The sequence below is a fragment of the Eubalaena glacialis genome, chromosome 8, assembly GCF_028564815.1.
Source record: "Eubalaena glacialis isolate mEubGla1 chromosome 8, mEubGla1.1.hap2.+ XY, whole genome shotgun sequence".
NCBI lineage: Eukaryota > Metazoa > Chordata > Mammalia > Artiodactyla > Balaenidae > Eubalaena > Eubalaena glacialis.
Window position 1 is genome coordinate 21,119,980 of NC_083723.1, and position 27,920 is coordinate 21,147,899.

Consider the following 27,920-nt stretch of genomic DNA (forward strand, 5'->3'; position numbering starts at 1 on the left):
AAAATTTATTCTTCTGCATTTTGATATCCAGTTGTCCCAGCACTGTTTGTTGAAGAGACTGTTCCTGCCACATTGAATGTTCTTGGCATCCTTGCAAAAATCAATTGACCATAGATGTATTGGTTTATTCTTATACTCTTAATTCTACTACAACAGTCTATTTACCTATCCTTATGCCAGTACCATGCAGTTTTGATTACTGTAGCTTTGGAATAAGTTTCAAAATTGGGAAGTATGTCTCCTTTAAATTTGATTTTCTTTTTCAAAATTGTTTTAGCTACTTGGGGCCCCTTGTAATTCCATATGAATTTGAGGGTTGGCTTTTCTGTGTTTCTGGGAATAAAAAAGGACCACTGGCATTTTGATAGGGATTATACTGAATTTGTAGATCACTTTGGGTAGTACTGACATCTTAATATTATTCATGTTAGTATTACCTATTCCTTGGATATTTGATAGAATAGTCTTGTAAACTCTTTGAGCCTGTGGGTTTGTTTGTTTTTGGTGTTTATTCATAGGCAGATTTCAAAGTCTGATTAAATTTCTTTTATTGTTATTGTTGTTACGTCTTCTAATCTATTAACTTGGGATATTTTTCCATTTATTTAGGTCTTCTTTAATTTCTTTCAGTAAAGAAAGAAATTTCAGTGTACTAGTCTTCCACCTCCTTAGTTAAATTTATTCCGAGGTACTTTATTCAAAAGTGAGATTTTTAAAATAAAATATTTTAGGCATGCAAAGAAATATAATGAACACCTGTGTAATCACTACTCAGTTTAAGAAATAAAACTTAACAAATACAATTAAAGCCTCTCTAACTGCATTTTTCCCCCTCCCTCAGAAGTAACTGCTCTCTTAAACACCATACACAAAAATAAACTCAAAATGGATTAAAGACCTAAATATAAGGCTAGACACTATAAAACTCTTAGAGGAAAACATAGGCAGAACACTCTGACATAAATCACACCAAGATCCTTCTTGACCCACCTCCTAGAGCAATGGAAATAAAAACAAAAATAAACAAATGAGACCTAATGAAACTTAAAAGCTTTTGCACAGCAAACGAAACCGTAAACAAGACAAAAAGACAACCCTCAGAATGGAAGAAAATATTTGCAAACGAAGCAACTGACAAAGGATTAATCTCCAAAATATACAAGCAGCAGCAGCTCATGCAGCTCCATATCAAAAAAAAAAACCCAATCCAAAAATGGGCAGAAGACCTAAATAGACATTTCTCCAAAGAAGATATACAGATTGCCAACAAACACATGAAAGGATGCTCAACATCACTAATCATTAGAGAAATGCAAATCAAAACTACAATGAGGTATCACCTCACACCTGTCAGAATGGCCATCATCAAAAAATCTACAAACAGTAAATGCTGGAGAGGGTGTGGAGAAAAGGGAACTCTCTTGCACTGTTGGTGGGAATGTAAATTGATACAGCCACTATGGAGAACAGTATGGAGGTTCCTTAAAAAGCTAAAAATAGAACTACCATATGACCTAGCAATCCCACTACTGGGCATATACCCTGAGAAGACCATAATTCAAAAAGAGTCATGTACCACAATGTTCATTGCAGCTCTATTTACAATAGCCAGGACATGGAAGCAACCTAAGTGTCCATCGACAGAAGAATGGATAAAGAAGATGTGGCACATATATACGATGGAATATTACTCAGCCATAAAAAGAAATGAAATTAAGTTATTTGTAGTGAGGTGGATGGACCTAGAGTCTGTCATACAGAGTAAGTCAGAAAAAGAAAAACAAATACTGCATGCTAACACATATATATGGAATCTAAAAAAAAAAAAAAGGTTCTGGAGAACATAGGGGCAGGACAGGAATAAAGACACAGATGGAAAGAATGGACTTGAGGACACAGAGAGGGGGAAGGGTAGGCTGGGATGAAGTGAGAGAGTGGCATGGACATATATACACTACCAAATGTAAAATAGATAGCTAGTGGGAAGCAGCTGCATAGCACAGGGAGATCAGCTCGGTGCTTTGTGACCACCTAGAGGGGTGGGATGGGGGGGATGGGAGGAAGACGCAAGAGGGAGGAGATATGGGGATATATGTATATGTATAGCTGACTCACTTTGTGATACAGCAGAAATGAACACAATATTGTAAAGCAATTATACTCCAATAAAGATCTTAAAAAAAATAACTGCTCTCTTAAATTTAGTGTTTATCATTTCCTTACATCGTTTGATAGGCAGAATAATAGTCCCCCGTGCTACATGCTCCCCTCCCCCAATCCTCAGAACCTGTGAATACATGGCAAGAGTCTTTGCAGACTCAAGCTAAAGATCTTGAGATGGTGAGATTATCCTTGTTTATCTGGGTGGATCCAATGTAATCACAAGGGTCCTTATAAGTAAAAGAGGGAGGTAGGACTGCTTGTAAATACATCTCTCCAAGGGCCAGATAAGCACCAGTGTCTCTAGCTTTTATGATCTATAGATGTCTTCCAGGTCCTGGGACACATATCTCCTTGAATGTAAATTATTAGGGATCTTCCTGACATCTTGGGAGCTTGACCTAGGGAACTAGGCCAGATTATACACATTTGACCTTCTTGGGGAGACAAGAGAAGTTTTATTATCCTTTTAGATCAGAGAAATTAACTAGACAGATAGCTACAGATCTAATCTCCATAGTATGCGGAAAGTAAAATGTTTATAGAGGAAGTGAAGACAAAACATTACCTTTTTATCATATAGATTTCTGTCTCCAGAGACTAGAGCTTTTTACAGGAGCACTGAGGAATCCAGGAAGGATTTTTATTTCCTCACACTGATTTATCAACAATTGAGAGTTTTGATATAATCTTTCATAATGATTGTGGATTTGTCAATTTCTCCTTGCATCTTTGCAGCTATACTACTGGATACTTTCATTTAGAATTGTTATATATCTTTAGTAAATTATTTGAATTGTTTTCTTTAATTATAATGTAGTGACCCTCTTTATCAAATAAATTTTAAAAATCCACCTAAAATACAATACTGAACAAGATGAACACAACTGAAAGGAAATTTGATAGCTATATTGATATCAGAGGGGAAAACTTTAAAGCAAAAACATTATTAGGGATAATCTTTGTCTTCCAAGCAGTGAATTTTGTTAAATTTATTATTACTAGATATACTTAGATTCATTTTTCTCATCTTATTTTATACTATTTATTCTCTTTTATGTGCTTCTGTTTTGTCCTTTCCTGCCTTTATTTATTGAATTTTAAAAGCTACCCCCTTGTCCCCATTTTCATGTGTTAGAAGATATCCATTCTATTTCCAGTTTCGATGGCTTCTCTTAAATATTTTTGACATGTGCATTTACCTTAATAAAGCCTAAAGTAAATTAATAGCTATACTTTCTTCCTAATTAATGGAATTTAGAACATTTTAACTCTGATTACTTTCTCCAGTCTTAGAATATGAATATATTCTAGTGGTTTTGTCCCTTGTTTTTTGTACTCCCACGTGTCATCATCCTTATGTTTTTATAAGGTTGCTGGGTTTACCCTTATGCTTATTAAATTTCTTTGCCCATCATTACTATTTCATCTCACTCCTTTCCTCTGATTTCAATGTCCTTTAGAAGTTGTTTTGTGATGGGTCTATTGGAGGCAAACTCTCTCAGTCTTTGTCATAGAGTCTCTTTACTTAATACTCATCCTTGAGTTGTAATTTACTTGCATGTGGTATCTGAGATTGGTAAGTATTTTCTGCTGACTATGCTTTCTGCGACTGCTAAGTGACATTCTTTTGTAGGTAATCTGTCTCCGGTTGCATTTAAGGTTTTCCTTAGCTTATGGCCTTTTGCAATTTCACTGCAAACCCATGGTATCTTGATTATCCTGTTTGGGATTTCTTGTGCTTCTTAAATCTGAGAATTGTTGCTTTTCATCAGTTCTAAAGCATTTTTGCCTGTAATATTTTTGAGTTTTGCTTTGATTCCATTCGCTCTGTTCCTTCCTTCTGGAAATTCTATAAAGATATATAGAATATTGGACCTTTTTATGTTATATAATGTGTCTCTTAACCTCCTTTATATTTTCCATCTCTTTATCTCTCTGTGCTTTATCCTGTGTAATTTCATTATACATAATCCAGTTTGCTATTTCTTGTATTAGCTGGGTTTCTTCTGCTATTTAACTCATCTGTTGAGTTTTTAGTTTCAATCATTATGTTTTTAATTGCCATGAATTTTGTTTTCTTTATAAATCTGCCCAGTCCTTTTTCAACAACAGCTTTTCTCAAGAATTTTTTTGTCTTCATCACCTTAATGTTTTCATGATTACTGACAATTTTATTCATGAAGTTATTGTTTTTCTGTTGTTGACTCTTGTTGGACTTTTCTTCCTTCCTGTGGTTTGTAATTTTTATTGAGAGCTCATTTTGTTGTGGCTTAATCTGTAGGAATTCTACAAGGCCAGGTTTGAGGGTGTGTTTCTTTAGAGAGAGGGTATTTATTTCTGCCAAATGCCCCATAGTTACTACCAACTTGGAAACTCTTTTCATGTTAATGTATCAAATACAATTACAAAGGTAATAAATTCAAGTTAGATCCCACAAATAATTAAAATTCAAATTCCAATGCACACAATAACTGGTCTTTGCTTACAAATTCTTTGGGAAATTTTTTTCATCCCAGGCTAGGTACTTAAGTTTTTCTCTTGTCAATAGCAGTTTTTTGTTTTGTTTTTACATCTCTCTTTTTTATAATCCTGGATTTCTCTGTCTCTCTCCCTTTCTCTGTCTCCTTCTCTTTCTCTCTCTGACTCAGTTATGGCCTCCAGCTTTGTATAAGCCTGGTAACTTTTTCTGTCCCTGCATGGCCAGTAAAAACTGAACCTATTTGTTATGAAAAGCAGCAACCACCTCCACCGTTCTCCCATCCCAAGCAGCTATGGCATGGATATCTTATTGTGCGTCTGGGTTTACAAAGACTGGGGCCCTGGATATTTTCCTTACTTTCTTGAAAACTCAGTTATTTTTTAAAAACGAATGTTTGTTTTAGAGAGTAGAAAAGTGATTATTAGGTGTTATGGGGTAGGGGAAATAGGGAGTTTGGAAAAAGGGTATAAATTTTCAGCTATAAGATGAATAAGGTCTGAGAATCTAAAGTAATACACTGAGATAAATAATCTAATACACTTTAGATTAAAAGTAATCTAAAGTCATCTAAATAATGACTATGGTTGATAACACTGTGTTGTATAATTGAAATTTGATAACAGAGTAGAACTGAAATGTTCTCATAAAAATATATAAATAAAGATAAGTATGTGAGATGTTGGATATGTTTAATTTAACTAGATGGGGGAATCCTTTTACAATGTATACATAAATCAACTCACTATGATGTACACTTTAAATATCTTACAATTTTATGTCAATATACCTCAATAAAGCTGAAATTTTAAAAAATTTAAAAAGGAAATATTTTTTAAAAATGTTTGTTTTAGCATTTACTGATGTTTTGTATCAAGAGGATTTCCAGATTTTCTAGTCTACCATTTTTCTAGAAATAGAAGCCAAAGTGGGTTTATTGATCTTTCCCAGGAATCCTATAACTTTAAAAAGAATCCAGTTCAGCAAATAATTATTGAATGCCTTCTGTGTAGTACCAGCTACTATTTAGGGAAATTATTCACTTTCTAGCAGAATACCACTTTCATTCAGAAAATAAAATAAATCTACCTATCTTCCTCACCATCCTTCTGCAACTATCAATTTGATCACATTATATCAAAGACATCATCAGATAAGTTCTAGAACTCTAGATAAAATTCCTACCTTCAGATAAAGTTGAAGCACATGAACCCCTGCTACCACAATATACGGATTATATTACCATTATTAACACACACACACACACACACACACACACTCACACAAAATGGTAAATTGAAGAGTTAGATCAAAATTCACATATTTTTTCAAAATCGTGAATTTTTTTCTTTGTGTTTAGATTTTCTCCTACCTCAGTTTAAGAGATGTGGTAATATGTGGTCAAGTTAATCGCTCCTGGTTGTTGATGACACAAATGAGCTCATTGTGGAATGGTGTAAGTAGACACGACCTGAAGCTATGTCTTTATTCTAGTTCTCAAAGGAGAATAGACTGCTATAAAGCCACCTATAATGGGGACTACCTTCTTCCCTGCTCCACAACATGGGGCCACAAAAAGTAGGTGCATTTGTTTCTCTTTTGTCCAGGCACAAGCCTGAAGGACAAGATAAAAAAATGTTATTTGAAGAGATTCAATATGAGTATTTTCTAATTTAAATAGTAGAAATAAATTGAATATTATTTTTGGATTGAAACAAAGCTCCATTATATCTGAGTTAGGCTTAACATTGCCTTACTCAAGGAGCTCCAGAGATAAATTGAGAAAATGCAAGCAAGGTGCTTACTGTAGAGCCTGGCATGTAGGCAGCACTCAATAAATATTAGCTATTATTGTTGGTTCAAAAAATATAACAAAGCAGCACAAAATATGGAGTAAAGGAAAAAAAATTACTGAGCATGAAATAGGGCTAAAATATACAACATGTAAGCAAAGCTTGTTTGATAATTCTTAGTGTATTTTCATGCACATGTACACACACACACTCAGGAATTTTCTAATGTGGACTCCTAGGCTCATGCCTCTGTACTGTTCTTGTCATTGCACTATTTTTGTACTATTCTCATAAACTAGAACAAGCTTATATTTTTCATTCCAAAGAGACATTGGGTGGTAGGTCTTAGCCAACAACAGAAAATAAGCATGTGTTATCCCTGATGACCTTTCTTTTCTTTTTCTTGGATAATTGCTATAATCTTAACAACTGTGATCATTTATGCCATCAACAAATGTTGGAGTGGTAACACTTTCCTTGTCGCCTAAGTCCAGTAAATAGCTGGCTTCACCACCCCTCCTTAATTGCTATTGATTGGAGGACAAATGATATCATGTGCTCAGACTGATCCATGAATAGGTGGTCGGGGCCATTCTGCAGAAACTTTGACAAAGAAACTAAGAGGAGTTGACAAGGTACAGGGAATCTAGCTCCATAAGTCAACTCAGAATCTTTACATCTCATCAGAACACCATCCCATTCTTGGCTATACTGCTCTACTCTCACCTTATGCAGCAATGGCAATAAGAAAATGTGCTTCTGTCTTAGTTAACCCCTCTTAGCTACCAAATTTAGTATTCCTGTCTTAGATGTATCTTTAGTTGAAGGCAGTGATTCTTAAGCTTTAGAATGCATTAGAATCATCTGAAGGGATTGTTAAGACGGATTGATGGTTGCCACCCCCAGAGTTTCTGACTTAGTAGGTCTGGGGTGGGGCTTGAGAATTTGCATTTCCAACAAGTTCCTGGGTGATGCTGATGCTACTGGTCCCAGGACCACACTAAGAACCACTGATTTAAAGTAATAAATCTCCTACTTATGTGACAGATTAGGTGTTACCTTTTCCTTTGGAAAAGCAATAAAGAAGAAAAATAAATAAATCCAAATGATCTGGAAGAGAAAGAACATGCACAATATTAAAATCAGGACAAATCTTGCAGAAAACTGGCAGAAAAAGCCAGCACTTCTGCCAAGACTTCATTGGGTAAAGATGAAGAAAATATGAGCATATGGCAGTGAAGAACAAAGCCAGGATAGGAAGTTAAGCTGCTTTATGTTCAGCAAACTTCTCTTTCCTCAGTTATGCGTTGTCCTTCATTTGCAGTTATTTCTTCCTTTATTTGTGAGTGCTCAAATGTGGCGCAACTATAACAAACATTTTAGCACAAAGAATAGTTTTGTTCAGAAGGCAATGAGAAAGTGGATGTTCATATACTTAACCTTTTAGCTGAAAGATAGTATTAATGCTATGTTATTGTTATCAACTATACTTCAATTTAAAAAATACTATGTTATTGTTTATCAACCAGCCCTGGCCATTTGGAGCTCACATAAACCTCTGTGATCTTCAATTTTACATATAATCAGCCAGGTACACTCAGGTCATCTTTCCTTTTCTCTAGAACTACCCCCTCCAAATTATGAGTTATGAAAAGGCCAGTATAGACCACACACTCTAAATTGTCTTTCCCATAGTCAAGGACACAATGTATAGTTTGTGTGCATGAAAAAAGCAGGCACACATTAATGATGAACCCAGGAGGGTTCACTGACATTGAAGAAGGGGGAAGCCTTGGGGCTCACCTGGAATTATAGGGGGGCATCCAGGCCACTCTAAGACAGTTGACTCTGTTGAGGGGTGGATGTGAGACCCCTGCCCTCCCAGCTGTCAACCTGGACTGGACATTTGGAATCTGTTTTTAATTAAACCTAGGAATGACCATGAAAAAAAAATCTATTTGTAATTAAGCCTGGGAATGACCACAAAAAACCCAAACAAAAAAAAAAAATTGAGTGGTGAGATGAAGAAATTTTAGTTCTTTGATGCTTTAAAAATATTTTTAAAGTTTTACATGCAAAAGATCTCTCTCATTTCTTAATGTTTTTGTTTATCCTTTTTAGATTGATTTTTCCGCAGTAAAAAATATAATCACAGATAAACACATAGTGTCTACTTTGCAAAGGTGGCGTCTAAATGTGCTTTGCTTGAATTTTCGTGGTTGTGTTCTCCGATTGAAAACTTTGAGATCTGTCAGTAAGTATGTTCATTACAACTGTTTGCCTTGCTTTCTTGTATTTTAAAATGGAAACTTCAATTACCGCCTTAGGCCATAAGAATGCCTACTAAAACTATTTAAAAGTCCTATAATATAGACAGCTCTTGCTGGATTGTATGCCCTGGGAGTTGGTCCTTTGGTCATTCTTATTGACTGCTTTTTTTTTTTTTTTTGTCTAACATTTTTCTATCTATATGTCATTAGTTTATCCACTAAAAAAATACAATATAAGAACTTCTCATTAAAGAAATTCTAACAATAGACAGTAGAAGCAGAAATCTACCTTCATCTCCCTCAAACCCATTCACTTACCCCATGGTACTCAACATTATCAGTCTTTCTGTTTTTCTAAAATACATTTATGTATTTGTGATTAAAAATACACAATTTTAATTTTTAACATTAAAGGGATCATACTGTCTTATATTTTCTATTATGTCTTGGAAATCTTTTCATGTCAGTACATATAGAACTACTAAATTATTTTCCCATACTATGGCTATACTGTAACTTATTTAACTTTCTTCCTATTGATGGACATTGAGGTTATTTCCAGTTTTTTCCAAGCTGTTTTGTGAAGTCTGTATTTAATTGTCTTAGTTCAGGCTGCTATAATAAAGTTCCATTTTGGCTGGGTGGCTTATAAACCATAAAAACTTATTTCTCATAGTTCTAGAGGCTGCAAGTCCAAGATCAGGGTGCCAACGTGGTTGGGCTCTAGTGAGGGCCCTGTTCTGGGTCGTGGACTTCTGTTTTCTCCCTGTATCCTCACATGGTAGAGAGCAGAAAAGAGAGCTCTCTGGAATACCTTGTGTAAGGGCACTAATCCTATTCATGAGAGTTCCACCTTAATTACATCCCAAAGGTCCCACCTCCTAATACCATCACATTGGGGGTTAGGATTCCAACATATGAATTTTGGGGGGACACATTCAGCTCATTGCATTAACGCATATGTCCTTTGAGGTACATTTTTAAGTTTCCATGTGTATTTCTGGAAATGAGAGAAAAAATAGATTTCAAAAAGTATACATCCATGTTGACTTCAGCTAATGAGAAAGAATGCCATAAACACATGTAAATATCAACATGGATGAGTCTAAAGATATTAATGGGCAAAAGCAAGTTGCAGAATGATATACATAATCTAATACCATTTGTATACAACGTTTCAATGTGTAAAATAATACCATATACTTTATACTTGGAAATAATTTCAATACTATATATTCAAGGGCAGTCGTACATACACACACACACAGTAAAATATAAAAAGCATGCATGGGAATCAAAAACCCCAAATGCAAGATAGTGGTTACCTCTGAGGTGGAGAGAGTTGAATGAAATGGGGAAGAGGTTCACAAGGGGTTTCAACTGTTATCTGTAATATTTTTTTAATTGAAAAAGAAAAAATACAAAATGGAATAATTCTAATTGGTTATTGCTGGTGCTGAAGAAAGCAGTAGTTTTATATATGATGTTATTTTACCTGATCACGTATTAAACTATCTTCTTGGTTTTAATAGTTTGTTGGTTGAACCTTTTAGGTTTTCTAGGTAGACTATCGTGTCATCTGGAAGTATTAACAGTTTTATTTCCATTCATTTCTATTCTTATATCTTTTACTTCTTTTTTTTCAGTAGCAAGGATATGCAGCCATTTTGTCTTGTTCTTGAGTCCCTTTCTCATATTTTTAATGAGAATGGTGTTAATATTATTATATCTTTTAATTTCTGGGACACACCCTTCATAAAGATACCATGCTGCTCCATCTTTTACAGCAGCCATCGTATGCATGTTCCTCATTCAATCTGGTCATGTCTGCCTTTGGATTTTTAGGAACTATTAATTTCTGATCCACCAAGACCATTCCTTTTTGTTTTCCAAGGATATTGTAGATTAAAAATCATTTATTTCTTGTAATTTGGGTAGGAGAGGAAAACTGAAACATGTGCTTAGTCTGCCATCTTAAACCAACTTGTTACTTTTTTCTTCTTTTGCTCTCTTTCCTTGTGATTTGGTGACTATCTTTAGTGTTTTGTTTGGATTTTTTTCTCTTTTTGTGTGTGTGTATCTATTATGAATTTTTGGTTTGTGGTTACCATGAGGTGTATATACAGCAATCTTTATACATATTTGATTATTTTAAGTTCCTAATCTCTTAAATTTGAATGCATTTTAACAACCCTGCATTTTTACTCCCCCCAAGTTTGTTTTTGACATCATAGTTTACATCTTTTGTTTCGTGCATCTCTTAACTACTTATTGTTGATATAGATGATTTTACTACTTTTGTCTTTGAAACTTCCTACTAGCTTTATAAGTGGTTGATGTGCTACCCTTACTGTATATTTGCCTTTACCGATGAGATATTTTTCCTTTTGTAATTTTCATATTTCTAGTTGTGGCCTTTTCTTTTCCACTTAGTGAAGTCCCTTTAACATTTCTTGTAAACCCAGTTTCTTTCAGCTTTTGCTTGTCTATAAAACTCTTGATCTTTTCTTTGAATCTGAATGATAGCCTTGAGTAGATTATTCTTTTTCCTTTTTTCATTTTAAAAATATCATGCCACTCCCTTCTGGCGTGCAGAGTTTCTGCTGAAAAGGCAGCTGATGGTCTTATGGGAGTTCCCTTGTTACACTGTTGACTGATACATATTACATCATATACATATTACATCATTCACCAACACTCCACCTCCTGCAGAAAGAAGCCCCAACATCTCACAGAATTTAGGCAAGTAGATTCTCATTACTGAATTGCTTCTATTTGCTAGAGCAGGAGACTTGTTCAGATTTCTTAGAAACAGACGTTAATTGATCCAGGGCGTAAACTCCAGAGGAGGGGATGGTTAGTAAATGAATAATCTGAACTGTTTAATGTTAAATATCTTTCCCAAATAATCAAGAATTAAGTCAGAGCTGACTCAGGCTTAGGACTCAGGAGAACTCAGCTTGTAGTAAATCTTATTTACTTCAGAAAAATCAAAGAATCTTAGAACTAGTTGAAAAAAAACCACACTTGGGTATTTGGATAAAAACTCAAGTGATATTTAAACATATATGTTCAAATATGTAGATCTCAGGATTGTATTATTTTTGACTACCATAAAATATACTTTTAAAAAAAATCTCTTGAATTTCATCACCTCCTGGACAGAAGGAAGTTGCAAAGGCAAGTTATTAATCAATCAAGTATGAAATTGGCAGAAAGGGTGGGTATATGTATATGTATAACTGATTCAATTTGCTGTACAGCAGAAACTAACGTAACATTATAAATCAACTATATTCCAATACAAATTAATTTAAAAAAGAAATTAGCAGAAGAGGAGGTATCTAATTATTAATTCCATCACTGATCAACTATGCTTCCCTGAAAAAATATAAACTCTGATATAAAAAAAGAGCAAATTTTAAGCTTTTAAAAATGTATTTAAATTTTGGCCCTGGGAGATATTAGCAATTCTAAATGACTTACTTTTGGATGGTCTGGATCAATTTCTATCATGATGTGTTCCAGAGCTTTATTTTCAAATAGATCCCTGGGAATGATCCTGAATATAAAAATAAACCAATAAAATTCCCAGCTAGCCTCCAAAAATTAAACCAGAGAGTAACTTGAGTCTTTTCTCTGAATCAGATTTAATGCCCTTATTTCTTTCCAGAACCCTCACATTCCCACTGTGTGCCTCTGTCTTCCACTGAGGTCCCACCTGGCTTTCTCCACCATCAAATCTTGGATGTTTTCTTTAATATTCCACTCTGAGTGCTCATCAACAATAAGTGAATTTATTACATCTCTCTGGTAACACTTCAAATTTAACAGCTACCTTCAATACCTCATGTTGAACAATGTGAGAATCTGCATTGAGAACCAGTATTTCTAAGTCTCCACCCTGACCCAAACCATTGATAAAATGCGCATAGCGGTTAGAACCTTAAAATCCAGCGTCATTTCCTGAACCACCAGCTCCAGCAATTGTTCCAGCTTCCCACTCTCTTGGTTTCCCATACATATTAATAGAATTAACTGACTTGACCCGAAGATTATCGCCCGCCCTCATAGGTGTTTCAGGAGAAAAAGCACCTACTATTCTTTTAGTGTCTGTTTCTGGACGTTCTGATGTGAGGCAGCCATGACTAAAGGTAATGTTTAGAGTGCTCTGTAGCCTTGCACAGTAGAAAGGACTTAGGCGGACCTGAATCCAGGCTCTGCCACCTGCCAGCTTTGTGGCTCTATCCAAGTTACCTACATTCTAAGCCTTGGATTCCTCATCTAGAAAAGGCAGATAATATTATGTACCTCAGAGGGATCTTGTGAGAATCAGAAATAGAATACGTGAAGCTCTTAGCACAGTGTCTGGCCTCTAATAGGTGTTTAAGAAATGTTCAAGGGAATTCCCTGGAGGACCAGTGGTTGGGACTTGGTGCTTTCACTGCTGTGGCCTGGGTTCAATCCCTGGTTGGGGAACTAAGATCCTGCAAGCCGCGTGGTGCAGCCAAAAAAAAAAAGAAATGCTCAATACTATTTGTTATTTACCATGTTCTATACTTTGGAAATTTGTGCAAGTATCAGATAAGACCAGTTGCTACGCTTTGTATGAATACCTTGATATAAGAAATGGAAATATATTCAACTCAGTGAAAAGAAAATCTGCATTAAAAAGGAAAAAGTGGTATTTCTAATGATATGTACATATTTCTTTTCATTTTATTTTTCTAATAGTACAGTACTATCAAAATACAAACTGATGGGGTCAGTCTCCAGACACTTCCTCTCTTTCTGGTGATTGTTTCTCCAGGTGATCTAATTTTAACCTGTGACGCAAATCATGGGGCTTCTCTTGGGTACCACCTCTGCCCTCAGTTGCTTCTGATATCACTTCCTTTTTTGTTTGCTTCTTTTTCATCCCAAATCCTGACCCTGAATCCTAATTTCATCCTGTTTTATGTTCCTTGACATATTAGCTTAGCAGGAAGGGCTCTCAGATCCTTTCCACTAACAGGTGGCTTCCTAGTCTGAACTCATAAAAAACCAGTGCTGTTTCCACATTTACTAGTGTTTATACCTGTTCAGAGCTCATGTTCACATCATCTACAACTGCTTCTGAGAGTCCCATCTTCTGAGCGGTCTCTAATATAATTCTCAGATTCTTGGCTTATTGCCTGTGGCAATTCTCCTTCAGGTCTAGCTTGACAGTTTTTTGCAAGGATCAGTGAAAAGTAGTTGAGAATTTGGGTTTACCAGGACCTCATTTTGGAGTGCACAGGAATCGGAAATGGAAATTTATTCAATGCATAAGCTGACTTACTGAAAAAATAAGTTGGGGGGCAGAGGGGAGAGAATTACATTCTATTATTACTAAGCATTTGTATCTCTTCATTTTGATCATCTTTAGGTATGTACAAGCAGCTCTTGAAAAGCATGTAAAAATGAACCAGGTTTTTTTTTCATTTTCAAAAAGCAGTAAAAACATTTATACAGAACATTATGACCTTCTAATGCCATCATTAGGACCCAACTCCTGCAGGTTACCAGTGTGGAATCATCATCAAAAGCTGTTCTGCAAACAGGCAGGCAAGCAGGATGAGAGTATTCCCTTGATTACTATACTGTCACAACAATAATAATAATTAAGGGAACCTTCCTTTAGCTGGGTAACCCTGCATAAATAGGTAAAACAGTTAATCAAAATGTAAACATGCGGTTTTCCAACACCAGCTTAGCAAATACAAAATTAGCTGCAACCAGAACAATTTCTAAGTTATCCCACAATAGTGATTCTTACACTTTGTTTCTTTGCTGTGTGATCCTTATGTATTTTTTCCCATTCATCATCTTCGGTATCCTGGTCAAATGTTTCAGGGTATGCTGGTAATTTGTCTTTGGGGCATTCTTCAAAGTAACTCCGAACATATTTTCCCACAAACCACCCTTTGTATTCTTTGGGCATTTTACACTCCAGGCCATTATAGTGCACGTTGTAGTGATGCATTAACCAGTAGTAGAGGTAGTGGATGTTGTAGTCACATCTCCAAGGGTTATCTCTGAGCCACAAGAGTTTCAAAAAATACAAGTCTTCTAATACTCCATAGTCAAAGTTTCGCAGACTGTTGTTTGATAAATCTAACTCTTCTAAATGTGTGAGTCCTAAAAAAGCAGCTAGAAACAGAAAATATTTATTAAACCAATGAGTAATTGGGTTAAGTGCACTGTATAAGGATAAATTTAAATTAAAAGTAAGAGTTAAGATTTCCCTCCCCTCCTTTTTCTCAGAGTTCTTACTTTAGAAAACTTGCAAGTACTTTCTCTTCTCTTTGAAACGTGTACATATCCTTTAGAAGACTAAAGAGGCCTTTTTCAGCTTTATGAGGATCGTCCTTCTTAAGAACCTGGGCGCCATCTCTTTGAAATGGAAACATCAAGGGAGATAACACCTGTCTCCCAGTTTCTGTGGGAGGGTAGGAGCCTTCTTCCAAGTCACAAAATTACCTCTTGTCATAAAGATAGAAGTTTGTTTTCCGCTTGATAAAGCCAATTAGCTAACACAGATGCCAACTCACTTGCGAGTAAGGTTAGAATGAACAATGTTTGACAAACGGTGCTGTCAAGTCTTCTTACTTAAGAACTAGTTATCATTTATCCTGAAAACACGTATGTATTAGGTTGTATCTGCTTGGCTATACAAAGGGTGAGATTTCTTTCTGTCTCTGCAATCTCTTAGCAGATTGCCTGTGATGTACATCACATTCTGGTTTAATGCTTATTCAATAATAAAATAATCTTCTTTCTCTACTACCTTTGTGGAGAGGATTTCTGTGTTGGGTGAAGACTTCGGTTTTAATTATATTTCCCTAACAGTATACGTGTCTAAACGCAAAATTCTGAAATATGTTTTTACTCAGACAAAGCTTTCCCCTTGATTAAACTGACTAGAATGCAATATTTTATTTGAAAAATCAGTTTTAAGTTAGCTTTCTAAAAATGTACTTTGTGCTCATGTGCATTTTTTAATACTCACTGGAAAGATGCCACAAAAAAGGCATGAATTAGGAAAATATCTCAAATGTAAGACATAAGTGCATAAAAAATGAGAAACGTGTTTGAGGGTGATTTGACAGCTCTCTGGGATATAACTCTGAAAATGCCTAGAAAATAGCCATTTCCCAGTTTCCTTCCCAGGGAGAAGGAATTATATTCTTGTATTGTCCAAAACCAAAAAAATTTTTATCAGCATTTTGAAGACATCTGGTTGTATTTTGGCAAGCTATGGTAGCTATCAGCTTTGAATCCATATGTATTTAATTCTGCTGGAGGGTGGGTAATTAAAACAAATATCAAACACATAACACAAAATAATACAACAAAAAGCTTTTTTTTCCCCTCTGAGAGTAAAGAAATCTAAACCTATATTATCCCTACTTCAGTTGATGTAAACTGACCAGGTACTCTAGAATTTACAGGTCAATGCTGATTTCAAATATTTTGTTTCTGTTTCAAACATTTTCTCATTGCTCTTTTAAAATACTCTCGTTAGAGCATACAGTGCCCTTATTTTGAATTTGAAAAATATGCTCTCAAACTAATACCATTAACTATTTTCATATCATTTGTCCTCAGACAAAACCCTTAATTCCCCCTAAAAGAAGTCTATTTTGGTGCAAAGCAATGACTTGGGTCATTGGGAGAGGGGAGCAGGTGGCTGGGGAGGAGCAAAAGGTCAGCCCTTGCAATGATAGCTCTGAAGACACTGCATTTTAAAAAATTTGCTAACATTTTGTGAGTTAATGATCTCACAATTTTCTTTTCTTTTTTTTAAAAAAATTTATTTATTTATTTTTGGCTGCGTTGGGTCTTTGTTGCTGCATGCGGGCGAGTGGGGGGATATTAGACACTTGCCCAGGGACCCGAGACAGGCATGCTTGTCTTGCAGTTCTTTGGTTCTCATTGAGCAAAAGAGGATCTCCACCTCCAGATTCTTCACCCCGTGGCCTGGCTTTGTGGAGACCGGCTACCAGTGACTGACCTGCACACTAATACAATGATCGCTTCATTTGGGAGAAGAGTATCTCTATAGTATCCTTATTCACTGTAAAATGAAAATTGCTTTTGATCTCAAAATTTGAAGATACTCCCAAGTTTACACTATCTGTACAGGCTAAGGTATGAGTGTAGCATATTGCTGTTCCTTTGAAAATTTTTAAAAATTATGATTTCTTAATATTTAAAAATGTTATTAATACTAAAATATGCCTTGGTAGCTCTAGAATATTCATTTTCAGTTTTTACTTCTACAATGTTAAAATCCTAATGTTCTGTTAATGGTATTAAATTACCTTTAAGAAAACAAGAAACAATTGTACTCAAAATGTTTATGACATTAACATTGCACTATTAATAGTAGTAATACACATTTTTAAAGACAGAGCTTTTCAAATTGTGAAGGCACTGTGAAGGCACAAATATTATGTACGTTACAAATCTGATCAACATTGCAGTAATTCTCAGTTCTTTCTAAAATTCAGTGTGTTAATTTACCATGCTCATTTTTGTCAGAGGCTTTGCTTAGCAAATGGAGAAGAGATTTGAAGGATGGAAAAGAGAATTGATCTTGATCTAGGATTAGATAAAATCCATCTGGCTCTAGTTTGAGCACATTTTATCTTAATTTATGAGCACACTAGATCTTAATTTTATGAGCTTAATTTATTCTGCTTAGCAGATTGTTTCACATTTACTTTAAACAAGTTAAAGTCTTACTTTAAATAAGTTTGGACTTAATGAAAAGCAAAGAAAATGCCAGATCTGAATTTCCTTTTAAAAATCACAACATGTTTAGCATATTATTGACCACTAGCCACGTACCCTATTTTTTTTTTTTTTTTTTTTGGCTGCTTTGGGTCTTCATTGCTGCGTGCGGGCTTTCTTTAGTTGTGGTGAGCCGGGGCTACTCTTTGTTGCGGTACGCGGGCTTCTCATTGTGGTGCCTTCTCTTGTTGCGGAGCATGGGCCCTAGGTGCGCAGGCTTCAGTAGGCGTGGCGTGTGGGCTCTAGAGCACAGGCTCAGTAGCTGTGGTGCAAGGGCTTAGTTGCTCTGCGGCATGTGGGATCTTCCCGGACAAGGGCTCGAACCCGTGTTCCCTGCATTGGCAGGCGGATTCTTAACCTCTGCGCCACCAGGGAAGCCCTAGCCATATACTCTTATTTTTAAAATATATTCTACAAAACACTTCTTTTATTTGGACCAACTGAATAACTGTTGCTTATTACATACTTCATAAAGCAACAGTTTGGCAAATATTTCTGAGTGCCAAGCAAGTTCTACTATAAGCATCATGTTTAATTTAAATTCAAACTTCTTACTAGTTTTTTAAAAACTAAATTGTATTTACTATAAATGTTGCCATAATAAAAAAACAGAGAACACCTGTCACCTGTTTAAAAGGCTATTCTGTGGAACTCACCGGGATCTATGAATTGAATGCCATTGCTGCTGAGGTTTAATTTCTTTAGCTCATGAGCATCTTCAAACTCCTTGGGTCGAAGTTGGTTGATTTTGTTGTGTGACAAGTCAAGTTTAACAATGTCTGGAGGGATGTTGTTTGGAACTTTCTTCAACTCTGGAAAAAATAAAAATGTTCAGGTTATCAAGCTCTCCTCTTGCCCCCATTTGCTCTCTCACTCTTATCCCTGTGTGACTGAAGAGTCAGCTCTTGAAGGGGAAAAGGATATCCCATCTAAAGCTGAAGAACATTACTATATGAACAAGCCTCAGAATATGCTAAATTCCACCAAAGCCCAGCGAACCAAGTGCATCGCACTTAGAGGAGCAGGTATCACTCCCTGCTGAACTGTTCTGAGAAACTTCCTAGAGGCGGCAAGAAATCAAGATCAGGGCAGCAGGCAGTGAAGCTCAGCTGGCTGGGCATCAGGCGGGGGTGGGGGGGGCGGCTCAAGCCTGGCCTTCTGTTAGAATCACCTGGGACGCTCTTAAAAACAGAAAGCTGAAACAAAATGAAACCCACAAATCAAACCACTGTACCTGCGTCCCCTCGCATTCCCTTCCCACTCCTCTAAGAGCTTTCACTATTAATTATTGCCTCTTTGTTGCATCTTCATTTTATCCCTCTCCTCAGACTCCTGCTGTCAACAAATAAGCTCGGATCTTGCCATCCTAAAAAAGAAACAAAAAGCCCTCGACCTTGATGACCCTCAAGCTGTTACCTTATTTCTCCTTTCCTTGGATGCTAAAATTGGAGAAAGAATCGTCCTCCTTTGCTCCCGCTGCTTCCTCATCACCCACTTATTCCCTGAATCCTTGTGACTTAATTTATACTCCACCACTCCTCCCTGACTCTTCCCAAGGTACTGAAGTAATTGGACTCCTCAGGAAAAACAGTAATAACAATAGTGCTGCTACTACTACTACTTGCTACTACTACTACTACTACTACTAACTACTACTACTACAACTACTACTGAGACGACAATGACTACTACTACAAAAAAGCCTCTGGAAGAGAAGTCCAGTTATTTTTCATAGGTTAATAGGAAATCAAGGTTCACCTAATTTATCTCTTACTATTTATATTTGTCTTTAAATCATGCTTTAAAATACTATAAAGTGTGTTTATTTTATATTTTAGCATAATACTTGCCCTTTCTTTTAATCTTTAGCAAAATATTCTGAAGAGGTTTTATTCAATTTTAAGTAGGGCAAGTGAAGCCTGTGAAGAGAAACAAACCTGTTCAGACAAAAGAAAATTAGAAGCAACAAATAAAATGTCCAGATTAGTTCACACCTGAGAAACAGCATGACCCAAAGACTTTCTGAATAAGTAGAAATTTCTTGAACTAGGTACAGTAAGTTTATGAAAGGTGGTATCCATTTATCCATAATTCCCTTTTTGCTATAGAATAATTGACTTACTGATAATTTTTTCCAAATATTTTAAAAAAAACCCTTCTGGTATATATGATTTCTTAACTCATAGTATGTTTACTTTCATAAAGACTCAGTCTTATAGCCCCCTTTCTTTTAACAGCTCAGAATCCATGGTTAATGGGATGGTATTGGTAGTTCCTTCTTTGGTATCCTTATTACTGTTAAATTTGCTTTTTCTTCTTGATGGGATCTTGGTATCTTAGTACCTATGTACAAGAACTTTTTCTAGGTGCCCTAACAAGTATTATGTGACAAGAACCCTATGAGCTAAGTACATTATCCCCATTTTACAGATGAAGAAACTGAGGCACAACTTGCCCATAGTCACACTCTAGGATTTTTTTTTTTTTTTTTTTATAACACCCAGGCTCAGCCAGTATAAAGGGAAGCAGCTGACAATTTTGCTGCTGTATCTCTGCCTTGAGTGTTTGGGGTTGTTTGTTTGTTTGTTTGTTTTTAAACATCTTTATTGGAGTATAATTGCTTTACAATGGTGTGTTAGTTTCTGCTTTATAACAAAGTGAATCAGTTATACATACACATATGTCCCCATATCTCTTCCCTCTTGCATCTCCCTCCCTCCCACCCTCCTTATCCCACCCCTATAGGTGGTCACAAAGCACCGAGCTGATCTCCCTGTGCTATGCGGCTGCTTCCCACTAGCTATCTATTTTATGTTTGGTACACATTCTAGGATTTAAACACAGACATGCTAGCCCCCAAAACTATGCTTCTAACCACTATGCTCTGCTGCCTATTCATGGTACCTTCCTGCTTCACTTATGCTGTTCCATCTGCTTAGAATCCTCAAGCTTGTCACGTAGGGTTAAGTGGGGATTGGGGAGCAACTGGGGTGGGGGTCAATATATTGGAATGGCCATAAGACCTTTCTGGCTCTGTATTTAAAATGACATCTCCCTGCTTTCAAGTAGGCAACAACAGCAATAATAATACCATTTCCTGCTTTTTCTCAATGGCAGTTATCAGCATCAGGCACAGTGTACATCTTACTGATTTTTTTCATTTTTTTGCACCCTCCTTGCCATGGAAGCTTCCTGAGGGAAGTTTAGAACAGTGCCTAATATATCATAAATAAATAAGTAGTATGTGGCAGCCAGCTTCTAAAATGTCATCCAACAATCTCCTCTAGTGATATTCATGCCCTTGTATAAACTTCCCCTTAAGTATGGGCTGAACCTAGTGACTTGCTTCTAATAATAGAATGCAGCAAATATGATAGGAGCTCACTTCCATAATTAGGTTATAAGAAATTGTGACTTTTGTCTGGCTAGCAGACTCTCTTTTGCTGGCTTTGGTGAAGCAAGTTGCCATTCTGGAGAGGCTCACATGGTAAGTAATTAAGGGTGGCCTCTGGCCAACAACCAGCAAGGAACTCAGGCCCTCAGTCCAACAGTCCTTGAGGAACTGAATCCTGCCAGCAGTCATATGAGCTTGGAAGAGGATACTTTTCCAGTTGAGCCTCCAGGTGAAACCACATCTTATTGCAGCCTTGTGAGAGATCCTGAAGTAGAGGACTCAGCTAACCCATGTCTGGTTTCCTGACCTACAGAAACTGTGAGATAATAAAGTGTGTTGTTTTAAGCCACAAAGTTTTGGGGTAGTTTCTTAGGCAGCAACAAAGTTACCTAACTAACATATGGGAAATAATGAGCTCATTAAATGTGTTGAGTTTAATGATTCAGGAATATTGAGCCCTCTTGTAATAAAAATGCTTTGAAAATTTGGATTGATTGTATTTCCATCCTCTGATAAGACATTGTTTTGCTTGACCTAGAGTTGTGTCTGCCAACATTTAGAAAGGTGAAAGATTTTAAGACTTGAACTTATTATAATGTTGCAACGCTGAGGTAATCCTCCCTTTAGGACCAGCAAGACCCTGACTGGAGAGCTATATTCTCTCTTGGGCACTACATGTAAACAAGGAGATGGATATCCCAGGAAAAACTGAAAACCACAGAGACACTTGAGGACAGGCAGAAGAAATAATTTCTTGACATTTAGCATTTGGAATAATTATTGAGAATGGCTGTGGCATTTTCTTAGAAGATTTTTAAAAGAGGAATAGAGTTTTATTTCAAAATACCCAGGATCCCACCTCTCCTCTCTTCCTTCACTGCTACCACATTGGTCTAAGCCACCATCACCTCTTGTCTGGATTATCCCGATATTGTCCTAAGCCCAGGTGATCATGTTAAAACATGTGAGATCCTGTCATTTTACCAGATGGCTTGCCATCCTCCAGATGGCAGAATCCTTTAATTGCTTCCCATCTCACTATGAATAAAAGCCCAAGTCCTCACCAAGGCCCTACAAAGCCATTAAGGGCTGTAGGTCTTCCTTGCCACCAGAGTCAGTATCTCCTAGGTCCTGGAAAACAGCCTATTTATCAGTACTTGCTTGCTGAACCCACATCTGCTGGGCTGGACATGAGGGTGAATGACAGAGACCTCCCGAGCAACCACTGTAGGACAAGCTAAAGCAGGCTAACCACAAATAAATGGGTAGAAAAAAATGTTTATGAGAACACCCTGAAACCCAGCTTAAGCAATGTGGCAGACCTGTGGAAGAGGAATATGAACTGCAGAACCAACTTTGGCATTGTTACCAGCAGACTTGAGTAAAAATAGGATCCACAAGTAATACCAGGAAATGCAAACCAAAGCCTTTACTAGTAGGCTTAGAAAAACATGGAAAAATCTTATTTGTTGTATTGATGAGTCAAAACGCTTCTTTAGTTTTTAACCTTAAACTTGAATGAGAAATGCAAATGTTGATGTGAAGTATGTTTGTCTTTGATAAAGATTACACAAATACAAATTTCCCCAGACCAGAAGTCAAATTTGGTCAATGCCCCCATTTCTACACCAGGCACCACACGGTTATTTGCTGCTATCTGAGATTTTTGGTAAATCTTCAACAAATATCATATTTACTTGATTATCACCCCTGACAAGCATTGCCTCTCCCCCAACCAAACCTTGCTGATTTTGAGGAGGAAATCGGGAAATTTTTTCCATGTAATTTGTCATTTAGTAGGCTACCTTGATTGTCAGCAATGTCAGAACTACTCTGAAGGCTTGGTAGTGGTAGGTAAAGAGATATATAAATGGCCCTGTGTATTGCAAGTAAAAGATTCTTAATTATTGTTCAAACTAATGGTGAAATTATCTTCAGAGGCACCTGGGAGTAATTTATGGTCATAATTCTCCCCAGCCCTAATCTTAGAAGTAAAATAAATCCTTAAAATGGTAAATTATTCTGGTAAATGTGAAGCTAAAAAGCAGTTTTAAAATTCTCTCATGTATTTTTGGCAAATCCATCCATCTCAATATGGCATAAACATGGCTTTCAACTAATCTCACATTTATTCCCTTTGAAAGACTAAGTTTTGTTGGCAAAGTGCCTGTCACCCAGTGAATAAAGCTATTGTTTCTTTTTCTTGCTGTCAGATGTTTAAGGCAAAAATAGTGATCTTTGAGGTCTATGTGGTCAAATTGGCATGTATTAGGTACCCTACACACACCATCTGACTCATCATCTGTCAGCTGGGAAAGGCACAACTAATTCCCGAGTTAAGGGAATCTGTATTCGGGTTCCTTGAGTGTGATCATGTACATGATGAATTGTACAGAGCCTAAGAGGAGGGTTCAATACTGGAAGGAAGCACCCAGAAGGCTTTTATTTATTCTTCTTGGTTAATAGGCATACCCAGAATCTTGAAGGAAGAGAGGACAGTGCACGGTGGCCAATGGCTTGGGAACTGCTTAGGGATTGCCTATGTGACCTTCGAAGGGCAACTTAACTTCTCTACTCCTCAACTTCTTCCTTCCTAAAATGAGGATAATACTAGTATTTCTTTTAAGGTCGTGGGGAGTAAATGACAATGCATGAAACTGCTATGTCTTAGGCACACAGAGCATTTAGATGGCAGCTCTCATTAATATCACTGCTAGTTCCACTCTTGATGGCATGTTTTAGGCTTCTTTAGATCCTACATAGTGTCCAACATGTGAGCACAATCAAAAGTATTACTACCCTCTGGCAGGGAGTTAGAGATGAACACTGCTGAACATTTATTCTCAGTATTTGACATTTATTATCTAGTTATAGAATGGGATAAGGAAAACTACAATGGATAAAATTCAGTGTCATACTTGAGTTCCAGCCATGATTTTTAACTTCTATGTATTTTTATTTTTAAAAGTTGCTTAAATTACTGCTTTGTAAGAGCAAAGAAAGCAGCTCAATTATTATCATCAATCTAAAGAACATGGCCCTGTGCCAGGCAGTACCAAAGGGAATTTAATAGAGAAGACCTTTGACTTTAAACTTACGGGAATCAACAATATATCAAAAAATGAAAATTGTCAGCTGAATCAATAGACTGATATCAACCATAGTGAGTGATTTATATTGATGATATTAAAAGACACAACTACCCTTCATTTTATAATCTAAAAAGTATAGGCTCTGATTTATGTCATCATTAACAACTGGAGGAACTTGAGTTGTCCTTTAGTGTTAGTATATATGTACTAACTGTGCATGTCATATAAACTTTATTTATACCATTTTCCAGTAAATCATGTGTTTTTAAAGCATGAGGAATGAATTTATGGGGCATATCTGGAAGGTTGTGTTTAGACAACAATAACTTGAGGAAGGAAAGCAATAAAAAATATATTTGTATTTTTATAAGTTGATTTTTGCCAAGAAAAAAGAGAAAAATATCATGGAAAAAAAGACAAAGGCAGAAATAGGCTCACTGGAGAGGGAATGGCCAAAGAGTAGAAAAGCAGTAAAAAAGAAAGCTATTTCCTACTATGTTATCTTTTCTTAAATTACAGTGTGGTATAGCTGTAGAAATCTTCAATTTTGTGTTGATAGCATTTTTCTCAGATAATTAATGAGCTTAACTCTACTATTTTCTCTTTGTCACCTGATGCAGCAAGTGCAAATTAACTTTAGCTTGAGGATAGAACCTTAGCGATATCAAGTAGTTTTTCTAACTCAAGTCTAGGAATAGTAGCTTTGTATTAGTTTTTAAAATATATAATTCAAGTTTTTAAGCATCACAAAGGAAATCCTAGTAAAACATGCTCTTTGGCATGAAGCACCAAGTACCCACCGTTAACCGTGTTAGGGAAATTCTACCCAATCTGGCTACAGAGAAACTTCATGTACTCACTTTTCTGGAATTCTTTAATGCTTTCTTTGTTCCAGCTGCTTGTTTGAACATGGTTAGATTAATCCTGGATGCCAGCAGGCTCAGGTGGACCAAGTTTCAAATCTTAGTTTTGCTGCTTACCTGTGAGACCTTGAGCTAGTGACTGAACCTCCCTTAGCCTCATTTTCCTCAACTGTAGATGGGGATACTATCAATACTACCTTGCTGGCAGCTGTAGACAGCATGTGTGTGGAATACCTAGAGCATAGTAGGTTCTCAATTAATGAGCGCTTTCTCTCAAACTCAGAGGATCCCACAACGGCATCTCCCAGGTTACGATACTGTAATTGCTCTACTCTAGCATCAACGATATATAATTCACAGAGTGTCATAGTAAGCAAACCTTTTGGTGTCATGTAGTCGTGGTGTGATCTAACCAGGTGCCACCTTCCACAGTCAGAGAGAGGGAGCAAGTCTTGAGCATGACTTTGCTGATAAATGAACAAATTTATTCCTGCTTCTTCAAAGTCCACAGATTCCTGCCTATGGTTTCCTTGAGAGGAGCCAGAGTCTCCATGTTTCTCTTAACCTTTCCTTTCTGTTCTTAAAACAAACCCTCCTAAAATAACTGGAAGGAATGATACCATGCTCTATATGACCCTAATTCAATGACATCTGGCTTTAATTTAATATTACATATAAGTTATTAACCCATGCCAGAAATGAAACAGACACTCAAATGCCTTGTTGTCCTAGGGTAGATTAGCGGTGCCCAGACCACACTTTGAGAATGTCTTCACTAACATGTCAAGAGCCTTACTGAAATCTCCCATCTGTTTTCTTATTTCATGAATTTGTCCTGTATGCACAAATCCCGCACACTACTAGCCCAAGATTGTGTGCGATGTAAAAGCCAGTAATGATTTGCAGAAAGTAAGTAATATTCTAGAAAGCTATTCTTAGTCTCATAGTTCTTGGATTAATACTTTCAACTTAGATTTTTTTCAATATTTTTATGTTTTATTTTGGATAATTTGGGAACAATTAAGATACAGGATGTTAGCAAGTGTTTTTGAAAACCTTGAGACTAAATTATAAGAACTACCGACACACCATCACTACAGCCCACTTGGCTTCCTTCTCGTGGTGTTCTCACCTGTCCTGCTTTGCACATGGTTTTCCTTGAGGTTATTATCTCCCCACAGATGCATACCATGTTTTGAATTTAATTGGTGTAAATCAGGTTATATGGACAGCATTGGCACTTGATTTCATACCCACTGGTTTACCTACATAAGTTAAATTACATTGGATTTAAGATTAAAGAAATTTCTTACAGCCACAGCTTGCGATGAGCAAGTAAGAGTAGGACCCAAATGGCTGCCCCTCCTGAGCATACCTCCTACCCTCCTCTAATGTTCCCCAAATCACTAACCACCCTGAGCTCGGAGTAAATTCCATTGTCGTTGGGGAAAGATTTCTGGTGGAAATGCTCCCAAAATTCTAAGTCTTGGTGGGGGATGCAGAGATTCCTAAGATTCAAAAAGCATTTTTAATCATCCATGAAAATGAAAAAGTAAGAAACTTACAAACCTTTTCTTTTGCAGTCCAGTGTTCGTATGGGAAACACGTAGTTGTGGCAAAGAGAAGAGTCCACCTCGGGCTTGATGACTGGGGGTTTCCCTGACACTTGGGGTTTCGGATCCAGTTGTTCTTTTTCTTCTTCATTACATAACTGTTCAGATTTTATCTGCCTCAGTTTTTTATTTTTTAGTCCTTGTGGGCTTTCACACTTGGCGTAGTTCCCCAAATTCCGGTTCCTTGGAATCTGCAACATTGAAATAAGCGTTTCCATCTCACAAGTACAATGCCAGGGATTGTCATAAAGACGCAGGTAGCTCAGGAGAGGTGTGTAAATGAACACTTCCTCTGTCAAGACTTTGATCTGGTTGTGCTGCAGTAAGAGAGTGGTAAGTTTATTTAAACCAAAGAAAGCCTCACTCTCAATTTTGGAGATCTCATTCTGTTGCAGATCCAAGCTTTTCAGCTTTTTAAACTTGGAAAACATGTTGTTCTTCAGTATGCGGATTTTGTTTCTTGCTAATAGCATGTGCAGTAAATCCTGAGGCCAGCCGGGCAGCACATAAACTAGTTTTCTCTCTTGACAATCTAAGTATTTCTCATGAAGATATGTGTACACTTCACAGGGGAGGCCTGGAGCGTAGCGTTTGACCAGGCTGGAGCCTTTCTGGCTCCCACCAGCCCGGCTGTGATTCACTCGGTTTCTCGCACCCCCAGGGCTTCCTTTGCGCTCAGCGGCTTTACAAAAGAAGAGCAGGATTAAGATGGTAACCACGCGCATCCTGACATCCAGCTGGCCCCAATTACTTGGTGTGACAGGTGGAACAATGAAAGTATTCCTTTGAAATCCAAGTTTGGGTAATCTTAACTAATGCAGTTCAGGAACAATGAGACCCAGCTGAGGTACGGTGGAGTCCCTGGATTGCAGGAGGAAAAAATATTTAGAGACCATTGTGAGCACCGCAATTGACAAATAATAGCAAGTTTTCGAGTTACTTTTATTTTTAAGCAAAGGCATTCCGTTAATAAAGGCACATGCAGAAGAGTGGTGTAGAAGGCTCCACACCCTCCTACTTGCCTGGTTTGGTGGCTAAATGTTCGGGCCCTGAGTGTGAATCAAGGCTCTTCTACTGGCTGAACTGTGTGACCTCAGGCTAATTATTTAACCTCATCTCCAGCATCTGTAAAGTGGGACTGAGGCTACCTCTAGTATTGTTGGGAAGATGAAACAGGCTCATGTGCATCGGACAATTCACAGTGCCTGATCCAGGGGAAGTACTCCACACTGTTAGGACTTAGCATTATGAAAACTGAAACTGGATTCAAGAAATTAAAGGGATTCTCCTGACAGCTTTGAGATGTGCAAATAAGAGTAGGACTCCCATGAATGTTCTCCTGAGCTTATTTTTTTCTTTCCTTTACTGTCTCCCAATCACCAATCATGTTGAATGTGGGCTCCAGAAATGCTCAGGGTAAACTGCAACTGTCCTTGTCA

At 36.9% G+C, this 27,920-nt stretch overlaps 2 protein-coding genes across 2 annotated transcripts in view; one reads left to right on the forward strand and one right to left on the reverse strand.

Annotated features, from left to right (window-relative positions):
- The window catches only part of FBXL13 (F-box and leucine rich repeat protein 13), a 186,124-nt gene that overhangs the window by 63,265 nt on the left and 94,939 nt on the right, over positions 1–27,920 (forward strand). The window contains exons 8-9 of the mRNA XM_061198232.1: positions 6,000–6,095; positions 8,554–8,686. Of these exons, the coding sequence (XP_061054215.1) occupies positions 6,000–6,095; positions 8,554–8,686 (229 nt within the window). The remainder of the gene's footprint in view (positions 1–5,999; positions 6,096–8,553; positions 8,687–27,920) is intronic.
- Positions 14,476–27,298, reverse strand: LRRC17 (leucine rich repeat containing 17). The gene is made up of 3 exons (XM_061197633.1): positions 26,438–27,298; positions 18,176–18,331; positions 14,476–14,873 (listed from the first exon to the last, which is right to left on the reverse strand). Exons 1-3 carry the CDS (start codon positions 27,204–27,206, stop codon positions 14,476–14,478), a joined length of 1,323 nt encoding a protein of 440 aa, XP_061053616.1. The 5' UTR covers positions 27,207–27,298.

Coding starts and splice junctions, on each gene's coding strand:
- LRRC17 (XM_061197633.1), bottom strand. CDS start 27,206: ATGCGCGTGGTTACCATCTTAATCCTGCTCTTCTTTTGTAAAGCCGCT. Junction 18,332..26,437: donor ACTGGACTGCAAAAGAAAAG/GTTTGTAAGTTT, acceptor TATTTTTTCCAG/AGTTGAAGAAAGTTCCAAAC. Junction 14,874..18,175: donor CATTCAATTCATAGATCCCG/GTGAGTTCCACA, acceptor TTCTGTTTCTAG/CTGCTTTTTTAGGACTCACA.